The following is an 18,522-nucleotide window of genomic DNA, read 5'->3' as shown; positions in this document are numbered from 1 at the left end:
CCTTGGTCGGCCGGGGACAGAGCTGTGAGGACGATTTCCCCAAGGTAGTGCCTAATCTGCTCATCTCCCAACTTTGTCTGCCCTTTATATAAGTCTGCATAAAAATCCGCAAGGGCATTTGCAATATCTTGTGCCTTCGTAAGGTCCTTCCCCTCCCTGTGGATGGCTCCCACCCATCTGGATTGCATTACCGTTGTGCCGAGCCACGCCAGGAGTTTCCCTGCCCTGTCTCCTGTTTCATATAGGCGATGCCGAAGGGCGAGGTATTGCTGTTTCGCCTCCCTTTGTGCCAGCGATTGATATTCCGCCTGGGTCACTGCTATCTGGCGGAGGGTGGACAGACCAGGGTTTCCGCCCTCGCTTTTTGATAGATGCAAGTGTTTACTTTCAAGCTTCACCATGTCTTGCGCCTCTTTCCTGTTCTCGTGTGCAATGGCGTTCTGGGCTCTGTCTCGTAGCACGGCCTTAAAAGGTTTCCAATAGGACCACTGCTGAGGTTACCGACCCTTCGTTTTCCCGGAAGTAGAACTCTGTTTCCACGCTCATCTTTTTTGCTATACTGGGGTCTTTAAGGTCCCAATTGTTTAGCCTCCAACCTCCCGCACCGCCACGGGGTACCCCACCTACCGTGAGCCATAGGGGGGAGTGGTCCGACAACCCTCTCACCAGGTAGTCCACCACTGCCACCGTACCCAGTTCTACTGCCGGGGCAAAAAAAGAATCTATTCTAGAGAACATACAATGTGCTCCCGAAAAGTATGAGTATGCCCTGTCAGTGGGGTGATGCTGACGCCAAATATACTGCAGTCCCAGGGTGAGAGCAAAGTCAGCCAGTCTTGTATTGCCCCTTCCGTCGCTGGTCTGCGTGGACCGGTCTAAGACAGGATCCACCATATCATTAAAGTCTCCTCCCACCAAGTGTTGGGGGGTGCCCACCGCCAGTAGGACCTCCGTTATCTTCTCCAGTGTCTGTCTCCGCAGTCGTGGGCTTTTTACTGATTTTTAAAGATTAATGTAGACTGTCTGTATTTATTTTTAAAAGCGGAAAAATGTGGAAAATTGTGCTTCTTTTTGGCGACTCTCCATGCTGTTTTTCGTAATTTCCAGGACATCAACTGAGCAGATTGACAGCATAGGAAGTTACAGACAGGTTGAGATGTCCCTAAATGCAGGCATATGTTAACATATATTTGTATTATAATGCTGATATTTCCTGGAGGTGTATTTTTTTGCTACATTTGGCTGCTTTATTTGCTAAAATATTTATTAGTTTAATAAATGTTGAAGTATACCATTTTAAGACTACATATATTCGCAAAACACAAAATAAATATGGATAAATGCCAGCAAGATGGCCAAAAAATGAATATGGATAATTACAGACGGAAACGTTAAAAAAAAATACAATAAAACTGGGAGCCCTAATGATATTCAAATACTTGGTACAAGTAAACCCTCTCATGATAAGAGTCTTTTGTCCTGAATCAAGGGTGTTTTCTTTATGTAGAGGATTTGCCAGATCATTTGACTCATGTGGATGAATTGTCAAATACAATGAGAGATATCAGGAACAGCAATTTAGCGCAGGCGGATGATCTGATTATACTATCCAAGACTCAGGTGGGCCTCCAGCACCAACTTCTAAGAGTGTAATCATATAAGAAGTTGAAAAGTCTAAAAGAATTTATCCAAAACCAAGTTTATTAGCTGTCTGAATCTTTCCTTCACTGGGGCAATGGATTCCAATGTAATCAGACATGTCTATAGTTATCCATATTTGGGTATGACCTCAGATCCCACATTGAATTGGAATCTCCATGCTGACAGCTTGACTTCAAGGATCAAGGGCACAGCCAATATTGCTAGAGACTTCTCCATTAAATATGGTGGGGCATATTAGCAAGGGCCTTATCGCCGCTTTAGCAGCCCTTTTTGCCAATAAAGCGGCAATATTTTAATCGCCCCATTAGCAAGCCAGTGCCAACATGCGTTAGCGCCAGCTTTCCGGCGTTCTCTGCTGGTTTTCCTATTGCCTTGCATGCCAGCGATAATTATCGCTAATGACATGCAAGGTAGGCATTCCTTACAAAAAGCACACGGATAAGATCGCTAAAACAACTTCGCTCTATTAGCGAAGCTGTCCCGCGATGACAAACGTCGCACTACGCCCCCCTCATCGCAATATTCTATCGCCTGATTGAAACCTGACTTACCATTGTTGGCTATGGGAGGTGGGTTGCAAGGTCAAGTCCACACTCCCCTATTATCAAGCCTGACATCAGCGCTGTGCAATCATCGCAGGATTTGACACGCTAATGTTCATTATCGCAGTCTATCGCAGATTTTAGTTAGCGGCGTGTGGGTAATACACCGCTAACACGGCGATAGTTTCCCACGATAGACGGCGATAAGAAAAGGCGTGCTAACTGCGGTTAGCAATAATTATCGCGTTCTCTTGCTAATATCCCCCGTAAGGTGTGCAACTGGTCCTGCTACAGGCGTTGTAAGAGGAGAAATTTGTTATTGCATTATTCTATGTTTCTGTCTATTTACAGTTACAAATAGTTCTTAATCTTGAATCAGTATACTCAATTTGTTCTATTTCAGTGTGCAATACACTACCTCTCATTGTCTTCAAGGGTTGATTTTTCGAGGGAGTCCTAATTCTCACTCCTTGTCGGCAGACCATATTAGTAGGACTCTCATGGAATGTCAACTCCCAAACTTTGAGTGTCTTTCTACTGTGCTAACTCTCGAACTTTAAAAATGTGCAATTTTCAACAAAAAGATTGTCTAGTGAAAATAATCAGTTTTTTCTCTTTATCATATAAACATGTGCATTATGTTTAGTGTTATTGCTCTGTAGAGAAACAACCTTATCTTCAATCAAATCAATTTCTAAGATAAAAACTAATTTTGTCTGTCTAAGATTGTTCTATATTCCAGTCATTCAGCTTGACTGCGCTTGGACACATTTTGCTACAAAAGGTAGGCTGACGTTTCCGTAATGGTGCTGAAATGGCAGGGATGCGCCGTATTTAACATCATACAGCACAATCCTGTCCTTTCCTCGCGCTGGCACACTTCAGGCAGCCTAGCACCAACACAGGCCCCGTTGCACAATGGTGCCAGAGCACCTGCATTACAAGGAGAAATGTTTTTGTGCAGGAAGATATACCTTCCTGCACAAAAAAATCTCTGGAGTGATTTTCTTCTTTCTATGTGGGCTGCAGATTTCTGCACACATAGAAAGAGGAAATACTAAGGAGAAAATTGTTAGTAGATAGGGTTTAGCATCAAAAGACATCGGTAGTTGCATGGAAACGCCTATGTACTACCCATGTAACGCCCCCTTGACACAAAGTAATGCAAAGTATCGTTTCAGGCTGTTTTGCGTTACTTTTGGGTACTTTCCAGCTCAAAACAAGTTTTGCACTGGAAAGTGAATCAGGAAAAAAACTCAGAAAAAATGTTAGTAAATCTGGCCCAAAGGGGTATATTTACAAGAACTAACACATCGGCATCAGATTTCTAGCGCCTGCTGCAAATGCCCTAACGATGCCATGGACGCGCTGTATTTACAATACAGGGCTCTATGGCACAAGGATTCATGGATACGTCAGAAATTCTTACACATATGATGGAGCTAAAGTGATGCATTGCTGGAGTTGGTTGTAAGACTGATGCAACTCCAGCAATGCGTCAGAACAAAGAGGCGACTCCCATGTTACAAGCCCTGCGCCAATCCTTACACCTGGCTTGAGAAGGCGTAGGGATTTTGACACGGTCAAGTCCTAGAGTGACGCAGTGAAAAGTTGTAAATTCCAAATGCAAATTCCTGATGCAGGTATAATGTGGCGCAGGCCTTTACAAAGTGGCGCTTTGGGCCCAATGCGTCAGTTTGTAAACATGGAGCAGTGTGGAGCCCTGATTGTGCCACTACTGCGTCAAACAAAATGAATCCTGCGGTGTTGCTCTCTTCTTGTAAATATGCCCCGTAGTATATATAAGACCAGGTTTAAGTTTTTAGAACCACTGTCCCAGATTATACTACTTATTGCTTTAGCGGACACTTTAATAAACTGGTTGGCTGTATTGTTCATTTTTGAGTTTGTTGTAGCACAAACTGAAAGAGTTAGAAAAGCAAGGCACCTACCTAAAGGGTGTTATGAAACTTGCTCGGTAATGTTGCCTGTGACTAATCCTCCATGGTTCTGTATTTAAGGGCTGCCAATTTTATGTGGTTATTTTTTATAGCTGTAATTTTATTGTGAGTGATTCTTATTCCGTACCAGTAACATGTCTACCTACCTGCTTACAGTACTGCAAGTAATGTTACATAAGGGGTTCAGCAAACAATCTACCAGGGCTAAGCTCAAAGAAGGGTGACATTTGTTCAAAAAAGCTCAGGGTCAGGTGCCTGCTTAGCCTGTCCCTATATAGTTTTCCTCCACAGGTGGCCAACTCCTGTAGGGATAGTCTAAGTCTAACTACTGCTGCCTTCCTTGTGGCTTTTAAGGGACAGAGGGCACTTTCTGCTGGATTTTATGTTATAGGAAAAATAATGTGAAATGTTTGCACCTTCTTTCAGTTGACACTGTTACACTATTAGTGCTAGAGTTAGGTTGTAGTATTTCATTTGACTTTAGCAGGCTGCAGGCAGTTAGGTGTGATTTCAATGGGTCCTGCCCAAAACGTGCATTCGCCATACATTATCTGGTCTTTCGCCCAGTGCAGTACAACACAGTTTTGCTACAGCGCTCGTGCCAATACTAGTGGCAGAGTGATGATCAACTGAGGAGCAGGGCTTCTCACCATCCTCTGCATCATGATGATCTTGGGCCCGAGGACTTTGCTGACAGTGAAGATGCACATGAGGCGGAGGCAGAACACGATGAAGTCCAAAGCGAGGATGACTTTTCCTGCGTAGAATGAGGCTGTGATGCATCTGCAAACAGGAGGAGGAGAACAGCAGTCAGGGCCATTGCAAAGAGGTCTGGGGCACACATGGTAACATGAACCGCTTAATAGGACCTTTATAAGGTATCAGAGAATGGTATATGAGTGAGCGACAAAATAGTCCCCGTGTCGAAACTGCATCCCGGGCAGGCTGAGGCATGGAGCGTACTAAGCATGATGTGTGTTAATATATGTGCGTGTAAGGGAAAGACTGGAAATGTGTCAACAATTGAGGGGTGCTAACAACTATTATCTTCATACTACCAGACAGAGTCACAAAACTGGGACTTCACACAACCATGTTCCCTTTCCCAACACCCCTGCAGTGCTGATGCCTCCCTGACAATGTGCAACACATGTCAATGACAATAAACACACCAACGTCTGGAACCTTGGTGTTTGCGGGTAGACCTGTGTGTGTGTGTTTACAACTACAACACAGGTATGGCATGAAAGCTATCCATCACAAACCAACACAGCAACAAAGTATGCCACAGAGAGCATTGTTCTGGACAAATAGGGTGTGGACATTAATTCTGTTTATTCCTTAAATACCAGCTGCTTGAGCGCCTTCTGACTTTTCATGGTTGTGCCGCAACAGCAAGCTGGACAGGGAGTGTCATGACCCCATAAGGCAGAGATCATAACATTCAACAGTACCAGCTGTCAGTGGGGTCTGTCAGTCCCTCCAGGGGCCTGGTGGCATGTTGGGTCACCGAAAGGCTTGCCCCCTGCAATCTCCATAATTCCCATGTGTGTCATTTTGGCACTGTGGCTGTAGCAGAGGGGCACTGGCCGATGCCACAGTGTGCGACCATGCATGCACTGGTGACAGTGCCCTGGTGGGGTGAGGTGTGGGGTGGCAGCGCACCAGGACAGGTTGCTTTGACATCACACATAGTTCTTACCCAGAAAAGGCCATGCTATGCCACACACACAGACGGGCATATGGCCTTCTGATGCCTAAGACCACAACATACCAACAACAGCAAAGAACAACATGCCCAAGGGGACGTAGCTGCTAAGTAAACTCGAGGGCTGTGGACGCTACTGGCGCCAAGCACATTAATGTAAGCATGTGGAGGCAATTTAAACATGCAAGCCTGACCAAAGTGTTTTTGTTTAATGTGGACACAGTGCGTGGACAGTTTGCTGAACAAAGATCCTGGATCTGCAGAGAAGATGTTACGCATTGACTGGCACCAGCAGAAGTGGGCAATCCATCATTAACTGCATCAAAAGCATTGGAGGTACCACCTGCTGCCATCCGTGGGTGCCAAAGAAGAGCTACTGCAGTATGAGAGGTGCAGACACAATACACACATTACCAGCAATGTTCCTGACACAGTTAGATTTGGACTTTCAATCTCTCATACGCCCATCTATGAAAATTCAAATTGACTCCATTGCTTCTTTAATTGTTTTTTTTTTTAAACGAAAAATGAAAGAGGAGAAATGCTACTTTGCGTCTTCCTATTATCACACCCGCTGTGGGTTATGCCTTTGGTGTTGCCTACTTTACTGCAGTAACGCTCTTTAGTTTGCATGCTAGACTGCTAAGTAAACACTGCACCATGTCTAGAACATGGCATTTCCTTGGTCCAGGGCTAGATTAGGCCTGCACCGATTACTAGCACAGTTAAACAAACAAGGCTAGGTAACATATGGATTTCTGCTTTATGAACAACTGTGTCCCCCATAGACCCTTGTGGGCTCCTGATGTAAGAGATGGCTGCTGAGAGGCATGGCCCTCTCCCTCCTGGCCTCAACCTGGTGAAATCTCTTGCCTGTCTCTACACAGTCGCGAGTTGATCATTTAGCATTCATAAAAGCTGATAAAACCCTACTTGTAGCAACAAGGTCTGTAGTAAGCTGTGTCTAGAGCAGATGAAGACAATGTTCTATTTTTTCTTCACAACTACATGAAATGACTGCACAAAATAGACCCATCTTTAATGACAAGATCACAAGTGGACGTCACCACAAGTTGCACATATACATGCGTCAAAGGTCAACCTCCATCCCGGTGGTCTTCAGAACAAACCCCTTGGGATATGGGATCCTGGAAAAAGAAAACCTGTCATCTTGTCAGTCAAGCCTCCACTACAAGTCTCTGGTAAAGCTTTCTTCAAGCGTTTGATTGCCCCATAGATCTAAGTGTCAGAGCCTAATTTGGGAGGCAATAAGACTATCTGGAGTAGGTGTTAGATGGGTGGGCACTCCTCAGACAGAGGGTTCTTTGCATAGGACTGTAAATTGCTAGCTGTAGATGTAGTGTTGTATGGTCGTTTGCAAGGACCCTTGTATTCATCAGCGGACTCCTTGCAAAGTTACAGAATTGGTTGGGAGGTTCTTGGGTGTGTCTGGCTGATGTAAACAAAGTTTATAACGTAATGCGTTAAGTGAACAGTTGCATGCCGAAGAATAAAGACGTTTGTTACTGTGCTCCGTGTGTGGTCATTTATGTGCTCCAGAATTGGGGAAGACGCAACAATTGGTGACGAGTAGGGGAAACGTGCCCTGAAGAAATGAGACTGCTCTCCCTGAGAGTTCGTTGTGGACCAGCAAACTGCTCTTGTGTGCAACGTAAACCCCAAAAACAGTCTATAGTTGGTTTATGTGGAGCCAAAACACCACTCTAGCTCTTAAAAGGCCCTCAAAGAAGGACCCTACAGAGAAGCACTATCAGAAAGCCAGCCAGGAACGGCATATGCTGTCACCGTCAGTAAGTTTACAAGTTATGGTGCCGCCGCATTTTTGAAATTTCCACCACCATTCGACACAATCAAAAAGCAGAATATTGGCGCCAGATGGACTGCATAGATCGAAACGTTTGATGACTTCATAGATGCGCTAGAAGAAGCAGATGACAAAAGAATCATCAAATACTTAAAGAACTTTGCATGTGATGGAGTGAAAGAAGTGATAAAGAAAATACCATAAGCTCATACAATCAAATCAAAGAAACGTAAGAAGCCAAATTCAATCCAATGCCAAATGTCGACTATGAAATAACTATTTTCAACCAGGAAAGAAAAGCAAGCTGGTGAAATGATGGATGAGTCTGTTGAAAGACTTGATGCCCTCATCAAGCGCTGCAAGTTCAGTGAATTCGACAAATGAAGAAGTCATGCGTCTCAGAGTCATCAATGGCTGCAGTTCTGATTTGTTCAAGCAAGTCATGCTGAGAGAGACACCAAGTCTAGAAAAGGTACTCATGGCTGCAAGAGCTGAGGAACATACAGATCGACAGGCAGCTGAGATGGAAGTTGGAACAGTCCAGAAAAAATCAACGTTGATCACAAAAAGTAAGCAGAAACACAGAGTAGAGAACCATAAGACGCTATCTCTGAAAAAAAGGAAATTGTGTTTCCAATGTGGATTCTCATTTCCACACAAAGGTAAATGTCCCACCATTGGACAGATGTTCAAGGGCTGTGGGAAAGAAAACCATTTCATAACAGTCTGCGAAGTGAAAGAGAAACTGGATGGCAGAAAGTTCAAAAAGCATTTTAGCCATGCCCACAAGGCTAAACGGCGACATCCATTGAGACAACTAGAGACTAGATGAAGTTGACCGCCATCAAATTCATATTCCAAAGGAGACTTCAACATCACTATAGAGTGATAGTGAAGAAGAGGGATGTGCAATAGTGATGTTGGACGCAGAATGACGAGCACGTGTAGGATTGGATGCTTGCAAAGTAGAACACAAGTCAAAGAAAAATCGCCACGTGTAGAGACCAAACCTTTTTAGACATTGCCCCAAGATCACATTAAAGGTGAATGGCTGCCCTACAGCTTTTATTATAGACAGTGGTGCATCGATTGTTATCATGCTGGCACAAAAATACAACAAACTGTCTCCAGTACCACGTCTCACACCATGGAAAACAAAGGGTGTTCACATGGGCTGCTTCTAACAGTTTGCAAAGTCAAGGGTCATTCGTAGCGACCATGCGGTATAAGAAAAAGACAGTACAAGCACCGATTCATGTCCTCCAAGGTACTTCGCCGAGTGTATGTCTACTCAGTTTCAGCACTGCTGCTAACATGGGACTGATATCTATCAACCGCAACCTCAATGCACATTCTGAAATAGTAAGTCGATTCCAATTGTTGTTTTATGGAATCTGGAAACTCAAGACAATGAAGCTGAAACTACGCATTAATGAGGAAATTCATCCTGTTGTTCTGCGGCATCTTCGGATTGATCTTCATTTACAGGAGGCAGTTGAGTAAGGACTAGAAACATTATTAAAACATGACATCGTTGAGCACTCTACTGGTCTAATGCCATGGGTTTCACCCATTGTGGTGGTGCCAAAGAAGGATAGTGTGGGTGCAAGTGCATTTGTGTTGACATGTGCCAGACCAACAAAGCAATCGAGAGAGAAAGACATCCAGGACCACACATAATAGACATGATTATAGAGCTGAATGGCGCTAAAGTCTTCTCCTGTCTTGATTTAAACAAAGGATACCATCAACTCGAGCTGGAAGAGAACTGTAGGTACATTACTACTTTTTCAACTCATGTTGGCTTGTTCAGATTCAAAACGCTCAGCTTTGGTGTGTCCTGAGCTGTAAGAATCTTTCAGGATGTAATTAGCTGAGTACTTCAACCTGTCACACATGCTTTTAATTACAGTCTTGATATATTATTGTTTGGGGCCACACAAAAGGAGCATAACAAAGCTCTCACACAGGTCTCACTTTAAATGAAAAAAACTGTGATTTTCACAAGACCAAACTCAAATTCTTTGGCCATATTTTCTCTGAAAGGGGAATGACGCCTGACCCTTAAAAAGTACAAGCATTACCATCCACTTGTCCCCCACAAGATGTAACAATGCTGCAATCCTTCTTAGGCATGGCCAGCTAATGCTCCAGATACCTTTGTGAATTTGCCATAGTGATTGCCTCATTAAGAGACTTGACAAAGAAGGATATTCCCTTCTAGTGGTCCTCTGAATCTCATTGAAGTTTCAAGAAAATCAAATACGCAATTGAGAATGCAACTGAAATGGCTTATTTTGATCCAAAGTTACATACTGAGACCATAGTAGATGCAAGCCCAGTGGGGTTGGGCATGATCATTGCTCAACACAATGGACATCCAAATGCTCAGAGACAAATTGTGGCCTATGCTAGCAGAAGTCTGTCTCAGACTGAACGTGCCTATTCACAGCCAGAAAAGAAGGGAACATTCCACCCTTGTCACTGACCACCAGGTGTTGCTCACCATTTTCAGATATCCAAAAGCCAAGATCCCCCCTTGCATCGAGAGGTGGGGGCTGCGATTGCAAGAGTATGATCACACTTTTGTGCATAAGGCAGGGAAGGATCAAAACCCCAAAGATTACTTTTCACGAGTGCCGTTGCAGCGTCACAATGCTACGTCGAAAGCGGCTTTAGAGTATATCAATTTCATAGTAACATCTAGTACTCTTGCAGCTCTATCCATTGAGCAATCATTGCAGCTACCAACACAGAGACATGCTCACATTCAAGGACGTCATCACAACGTAGTCGTGGAGAAAACATACTCGCCCTCTCACAGATGACACTGAAAAATTTTACAATGTGCAAGAAGACCTTTCCATCACTCAAGAAGGTATTATACTAAGAGTTTCCAGAATTGTCAAACCTGAGTGCTTGAGGCAATAAGTCATTGAACTGACAGATGAAGGAAACCATGACATTATAGCCACCAGGAGAGCCCTCCGAGACCGAGTGTGGTTCCTTCGCCTTCATGAACGAGTCAAGAAGGAACTGAAAGCATGTCACCTGTGTAACTGCTTAACTGCCAAGACAATACAGCACCCGCTAAATATGTCTAACCATCCCAAAAAGTATGGGAGCAATTTGCAGTTGATGTCTTTGGACTCCTCAACATTGAACATCATCTCATGGTAGTCATTGATGAGTACCCACGTTTTTCCCTTAGTGGCAGATTTGTCATCGACCACCCATGACAAAGTCATCAAGAGGCTGGATGACATTTTTGCAGCATGGGGTGTTTCCTCCATCCTTAAATCTGACAACGGTCTGTCCTTTAATAGTCGAGAGTTAAAGGACTTTCTCAGTCGCTTGGATTACAAGTATCAGAAAATTACACCACTCTAGCCACAGGCAAATGGCGTTGTTGGACGATTTATGTGCACCCTAAAGAAAGTGGTTCAGTGCGCAGCACCAGTAGGTATTGATCTCAAGTCAGCCTTGTGTTCAGCCCTTCATGCCTATTGGTCAATTCCCCATTCTATAACAGGTGAAAGCCCTGCCGCCTTGCTGTTTGGGAGAGCCATTGGGACAATGCTAATGCAATGGACCACAAGCCAAGTGATAGAAACTCATGAGATTTGTGTCATGGCCACTGCTCACAAAAGCAAAATGAAGACTTATGCAGATAAGCGCAGATGCGCTCGGGACACTGTTTTCGAGAAAAGAGTCCGGGTCTTAGTCAAATGAAAACGGAAACGCAAGACTGATGCTTCATTTGATGCTGACCCATTGAGAGTTGTGAAAAGTAAAGATCATGGTGAATGCTCAATGTCTTGGAAAGTTCATTACAAGAGACTTGCTCCATTTTAAGCATCTGTCTCGATGTTCATCGGCTCTAGATCTCACGAGTGAGCACATCCACCTGAGTGCCCAAGTCAAGCATCTGAGTCTACATCTATCATGTCAGATGACAGCACCACTTCTTCACTTCATATGACTCGATCTTGAAGATTGGTGCGAGCACCTCGACGGCTCATTGATGAAACTCTAATACATATATGTTGTTCATACATTTTATTTAACAAGAGGGAGATGTAGGGTTGTGTTATCATGGGCAATAGGACCCTTGTGGTCCTCTGCAGACTCCTTACAAAGTTAGGTAATCAGTTGGGAGGTATCTGGGTGTGTCTAAGTTAGGCCTAGGGGGAGCTTGAAGAGTTCCACTCTGCGAAAATCCGCAGCGTTACCAAAAAACTCAGTGAGATTCCACGGAGTTCCATGAATGGGCAGAGTAAGGGGGATTTATTCATTCCAACTCAGGCCCGCATGGAATGCAACATACAAACAAACAACTACAAATCAAAAGCAACCAATGGCCCTGCACCAGCTCAATTGGCAACAGGACCAGGGCATGTCCAGCCAGGAAACCATGGTTCTAGAAAACTCTAGATAGGGGAGCACCCAACACTCACCCCCCAAGCAGCTCCTTCTCCAGCGCCCCAGCTCAGCAGATGATGGAACCCCGAATTGCGCACTCCACAGCCTGCATACAAGGATTCATGCCGCTAAGGTCAAAGTGCGCAGCTCAGGAGTACCCCCAAGGCATTCGGGGCAGGGGCTGTGGTGCCTGTTGCATGGCATGGCACAGCGGAGCCCCGCCCATTAAGAACCGTAGCCTCCTACTCATCTGACCACCACCAGCCAAACTGTGACTGTGCAAGTCCTCTGAGTTGTCCATGGCAGAGTCAGGCACAACATCACTGGCCAGCCCTCAGTGGTTGTCTAAGAGGGGCGACGAGGTGGCCCGTCCATTCATCCCAGCACAACACTCAATGTCTACAAACCAGCTAATCCTATGGATGAGGCCTTGGGACACCCACAGACCCACCCGCATGTACTTCCCTTTGCTCTAGTGTGCCAGGATGCACTCCATTATATCTCCATTAAGGACTTTGCAGCAGTCATTAGCTTGTGCCAGCAGAGCCATCATGCAGCTGAGATGTTTACCTGTTGTCATTAGCTCAATGAGCAGCCACCACGTCGCCCACCTCACATTTACTTTCTGTCATGCTGCCACTTGCAGATTGCTTCCTGGGGCGCGGAGGTGAGACAAAAATCTAAAACCCAATTCATACACCTTTTTCACCTTTTTATTTGTTTGCTGCCACTTCTGATAATTACTAATTAAATTTGAATAATATGTTTAAACAAATGAGGTGGAAATAACTACACACCTCCTGCTTGCTGCCACAGCGGGAGGTGGAGGCCGTGGAGCAACACTGTGGAGCAAACAGAACATGCTGGGGACCTCGGGTGTCAGGGTGTCCTTTTGTGGGTTCATGCCATAATTGATTAATGCATATATCTTGATGTGGACCGAAACACGACCAGTGACTTGTACTGGGAAGGTATTGGGGGACAGGAGACTGGAAACTTAAGGACAAAGGGAGTGTGCAAAACAGGTGTGACGACTAGAGAGTTGCATTTACACTAGTTGTACCACCCCTGAAGAGCTGTGCCCTTGCAGGGCTGTTCCTCCCCAGGAAGGACTGAGCTTGTCATTACTGGCTAGTGAAAAGTTCATAGCAAATACAAAATGATGGACGGAATACTGAAACTTTTCAACCACTCACCCCGGTCAAGACATCTGGGTTAAATCCACTGTTTATTGCTTACTATGCCACCCCAATTTGGATCCAGCCATATTCAAATCAGTCTTGACCTTGCTTCTCATTGGAACTTTCCAGCCCGAACTGCCAGGCCAGGGCCTCCCTGGACAGGAAACAATCATCCTTGGACCGGTTTTGGGGTATCACCCCTTATCAACCAGGCTAGTTTGAATCCAGTGGCACAGCGAGCAAGGGACTCATGTCTGGGCTTACCCTTGGCAACTTAGGGCTAACATAGCAAACACAAGAAGATGGACGGAGTACTGAAACTTTTCAACCACTCACACCCAGTCAAGAGATCTGAGTTAAATCCATTGTTCTTTTGCTCACTATGCCACCCCAATTTGGATCCAGCCATATGCAAATCAGTCTTGACCCAGCTCCTCATGGGAGCAGTCTAGCCCAAACTTGTCTTGCAGAAGTTGTGACAAACTCTTTGTGTCTTATGCAGAGTATATGCAAGCTTTATACTGGTGCGTGTACATAGCTAAAGGGGTTATTGAGGCGAGATGGCCCACAACCATACATCACCATCTCTTTTAAAGATCAGCACCGAGCCTCAAGAAAGAAGTGGTTACATGTGGATAGTATAGACCAGAAGGATCAGCACCTGGCCATTCCAAAGTATAGGATGAAAACCAGGGCTGGACTGGCCATAATGGGCACCAGGCGTTTCCCCGGTAGGCCGCTAGGGTGGGGGCCAGTTTTGGGTCCCTGGGGGCCGTTTTTGTTACCAAGGGTCAGCAATATCGGTCCCCTGTAACAAAATCGTCCGAAACCAGCCCTCGCAAACTGCAGGGCTGCACTCCCCCTCTCATACGATTGTTTGAGGCAATTTACATGGAGTACCGGTAAGGGGTTCCTGAGAGTCTTGAAGTCCACCAAGTAAGTAACCGCCCCCTTTTTCTCCTTCACCTTATAAAACCCTGACCAATGGCCTTGGAGCACCCTGGGCTCCACTGGGTCCATTACACACCTTTTCTGTCCAGGCTGAAACCCTACCAGAGTGAACGTATGGTCATATCAGAGTTACACTACTTTCTAGCTGGCTTCTAGGTCTTCATAAGCTTTCTTCCAAAATGTTTTCATCTGTCTTCTAAGAAACCAGCATATAGCTGACTACATCCTGAGGGGGTTTCATTGGAGCTAGCTCCCATCCCTCCTTTACCAAACTGAACGTTACCCTAACACAGTGACCACAGAGGAACTCAAAATGGCTAAACCCAACTCCCTTCTATGGTACCTCCCTGTAGACAAACAGCAAGCACTGTAAGAGGATGTCCCACGTCTGCCTTATGGGCTGAGGCATGCCCATCAGCATGCCTTTGAGGGCCTTGTAGAATCTTTCAACAAGCCCATTTTCTTGAGAGTGATAGGGTGTGGAGAACTTGTAGGTTACCCCACATTCAATCCACATGGACTTCATGTACGCTGACAGGGAGCTGGTACCCGTCGGACACTACTTCCCTGGGGGAACCCCACTCGGGTAAAAGTCCCTATTAGGGCCCCAGTCATTGCAGGTACAGTCCTAGATCTCTGAGGTATGACATCTGTGTATCTGGTGGCATGGTCTGGCAAATCCAAGATGAATCTGTTGCCTTAGACAGTTTAAGGGTCCAAGGGCCCAACAGAAGTGAGTGACAAGTCTGACAATGCTCCTGCACTTCCTCAGATGTTCTGCCAGGGAAATATCATTAGCTGGCACCAGTACGAAGGCTCTGCATCACTGGGAGACTGCCAACACACAAGTTGCTCCAGGCTCAGGAACCTTAGTTCGTTATATAGAAGGTCATTCTCCCAATAGATTGGGTGATCTCCAGAGGTGTCACCAGCTGCCTGGGACTCAGCTTGCCACCTCAAGCCCTCCAGATTTGGGCACTCCTTCTGTGTTTTACAAATATCCTCCCTGGTGAGTCAACTCTCAACTTGTCCTCCAACAAGCTCAGGCAGGTCTCCCAGAGAAGCAAGATTCTCCCCGGTAGGCTCCAGGGCAGCGTCCTCAGGCCCCCCTTCTGTCATGTAGCTGATGCCTGATGGAATGTACTTGGCAGCGACTTGGACCTGATGCCCACATTTGCTTTGAATGTTTCCCAAATGTCACTGGTCTGGATGTGGGTGGTATCCTCAAGTTGCTCATTGCAGTATATCACTCTGCGTATCCATGGCTTCCATGGCCTCGTCCCTTCGCATATCAACTCTGCTCTTTGCAATAAGCAGCACAAGTGCCATGAACTTCCTGAGCCTTGCCAGTAATGCCAACTTGGCTGATGGACAGTGCTGTGTCAGTATATCCTTAAAAGATCCAGGAATAGGCAACTTGGCTGAAGGCTGAATGTTCACTTTTAACATTCAGACAAGCACATAGAGACTTGTCCCCTTACGTGCACACGGTCAGGCATGGCCAGACTGGGTTGAGGAGACAAGCCTCTGGGGCATTGCATCGAGTGCATAACAAGTTCTCTTTAAGCCCATTTTATCTTTGCCGCCGGGAGTGTACTAGTCTATGAAGAAACTTGGGATGTGCGTGGCTAAGACATTTGTTTGTGGAAAGCACACGTAATTGTGCTCAATGCTGCCATTCTTCATCAGAGATCTGAGGTTGTAACTCTAGGTCCTACTCATCCCTGGCTGCAGGATGGGTAATGTGTGTTTCTTCTTGCGTTCTTGTAGATCTGCATGTTAACTTACCGCAAGCCCATATTGTGCATGTTACTGCGTTAATCTCAATCAACCAATCAATAAGTAGATTGTTCGAGGGCTACTTGTCACCCGTGACGGTACCCAGGTGCTGGCAGGGACCTATTGATTAGCCAAATAGCCAGGTCTTCAGGGACATTCAAAATCTCGGAGGTTGGTTGGGCTGCCAGCAGGTACACTATAGTCTGTAATAGTCGGGCATCTGCGCTGTCCTTTTCCGGCGCTAGGTGAGCTAAGTACTGTTGAGGTGGCCCCAATAATGTGTGTTGTGATTGGACACACAGTTACTAGAGTTTGACTATGAGCATTACCAGTTGGAATAGTGTGAAAGAGTGGGGATGTGGAATCCTCTCCGCTGGCAATTTTCTCGTCACAGCGTTCATTGACGTTTTGGGCAGGGTGCGGGAGAGTAAGTACAAAATTCTCTCAGCCCACTTTTCTCTTGTCTGCGCTCTCAACAAACAGCGAGTCTTCCTGAGAAAGCTAAATATTAAATTAAAAAGATAGTTGACAATATTTTTCAGTTGTTAACTGTAGTCTTTTAAACATCCAGGAAAAATAAATGTTAAATATGTTTCTTTCCCTGTAAAATAGAAAAAGTAACATTAAGTAAGAGCCTGATTTAGATCTTGGTGGACGGGTTACTCCATCACAACTGTGACGGATAACCCGTCTGCCAGAATAATAATCCCATAGGATATAATGGGATTTATATTTCGGCGGACGGGATATCCATCACTATCGTCACTGTCTGCCGAAATAGTAATCCCATAGGATATAATGGGATTTATATTTCGACGGACGGGATATCCATCACTATCGTCACTGTCTGCCGAAATAGTAATCCCATAGGATATAATGGGATTTATATTTCGACGGACGGGATATCCATCACTATCATCACCGTCTGCCGGAATAGTAATCCCATAGGATATAATCGGATTTATATTTCGACGGATGGGATATCCGTCACTATCGTCACCGTTGCGATGGAGTAACCCGTCTGCCAAGATGTAAATCTGGCCTTAATTTCTATATGCTGGCCCTTTTATCTTTCCTTAGCAAATAAGATGTAACTTTTCAAGGCTGCACCTCTGTGGCCAGCTGGCAGGAGAGAATGTTTTCATTGCCTATCTCATTAAGTTTCTTTCAACATGATATGTGCAAGAACAACATGAGGAAGAGACGAGTTCATACATTGTATTTTAAAGTTGTTCTTTAACTTTTCGCAGAAAAGAGTATATGAATAATGACCGCATGCACCCTTATTCATAATGTTTAACTGTATTTAATGACAAAAATGAAAGGAAAGCATGTATGAATAATGTATTTATTTATGTTTACCATCTCGTTTCCTAAATCTGTTGCTGACTGAATGTTCTGTATTTAAAAATTTCACAATTTGTTTGTATAACATGCACTTTCTGAAACAGTAGAAATGGACTTGAGTTATTGACAATTGTTCTTCTGTTTTATTTGGGCGTCCTTATGCTCGGATCTCTGCGGGTCTGCTCTGCTGTTTTCCATTTGGAGATATTGTTTGCTAAAAGCATGTAATTTTTTTGCACATTTACTCCTATATTTGCACATTTGCTTTATTATTGCTTCGGAGCTCTACTGACTGCAAGCTCACTTTAACTTTAAGTTACTTGGCACAAATCTCTCTTTTGCTATATTTAACTTAATATCAACTTACTAAAGGTACACAATTTACACGCTCTGTCTCTGAGCACATAATGTTGTTTTCTCATGCAGAGCAGGCTGAGACCTCCTCCTGCTCTTACATGCTGTGTTCGGGCACAAATCGCCTGCTCTACAATGCAGCCGTAATTGGGGGGGGGGGGCAACTGGCAGAATCATGCAAGCACCCCCCTCCCGCTCATCAATGCAGTCACTGGCAGACCGGTGGCCAAAGGGCTAGCTATGCCACTGGGCGTCTAGGTTTGAAGGTTTCTTTCAACCTTAGGGTGGTCTTCCCCAAAACCTTGAGCCTGTTATGCCTCACTTTTTGCTGATCTGTTTTTGCTGTTATTGGGACTCTGGACACCTTACCACTGCTAACCAGTGCTAAAGTGCAGGTGCTCACTTCCACTAAACACTTTAACATTGGTGCTTCCACAATTTTACATAGTTATTGTACTTAGAAGTCCTTAGTAAAGTACACTATATGTGCCTGTGCCTTAAATGCTACTAGTGGCCCTGCAGCATTTATTGCGCCACACACTGAAGTAGCCCTTTGAACATCTCTAAGGCTTGCCACTGCAGAGTCTGTATGTGCAGTCTGAGTGCCACGTTGACTTGGCATATAAAACACCATGCCAAGCATTAAACTCTCCTTTTATTTCACATAAGTCACCCCTAAGGTAGGCCCTAAGTATCCTATAGGGCAAGCTCATGTGTAAGTAATACACAGGACATATACCTTTTAGTTTTGCATGTCCTGGTAGTGAAAAACTCCCAGGTTTGTTTTTCA

The 18,522-nt window shown here is 44.9% G+C and overlaps 1 protein-coding gene across 6 annotated transcripts in view; it reads right to left on the bottom strand.

The window, feature by feature from the left end:
- The window catches only part of LOC146808458 (transient receptor potential cation channel subfamily M member 2-like), a 729,321-nt gene that overhangs the window by 291,519 nt on the left and 419,280 nt on the right, over positions 1–18,522 (bottom strand). For all 6 annotated transcript variants that reach the window (XM_085623568.1, XM_085623566.1, XM_085623567.1 and 3 more), the window contains exon 20: positions 4,816–4,948. In XM_085623568.1, the coding sequence (XP_085479694.1) occupies positions 4,816–4,948 (133 nt within the window). The remainder of the gene's footprint in view (positions 1–4,815; positions 4,949–18,522) is intronic.

Source organism: Triturus cristatus, chromosome 8 (genome assembly GCF_964204655.1).
Source record: "Triturus cristatus chromosome 8, aTriCri1.1, whole genome shotgun sequence".
Lineage (NCBI taxonomy): Eukaryota > Metazoa > Chordata > Amphibia > Caudata > Salamandridae > Triturus > Triturus cristatus.
This window is presented reverse-complemented; position numbering and strand designations above follow the sequence as displayed.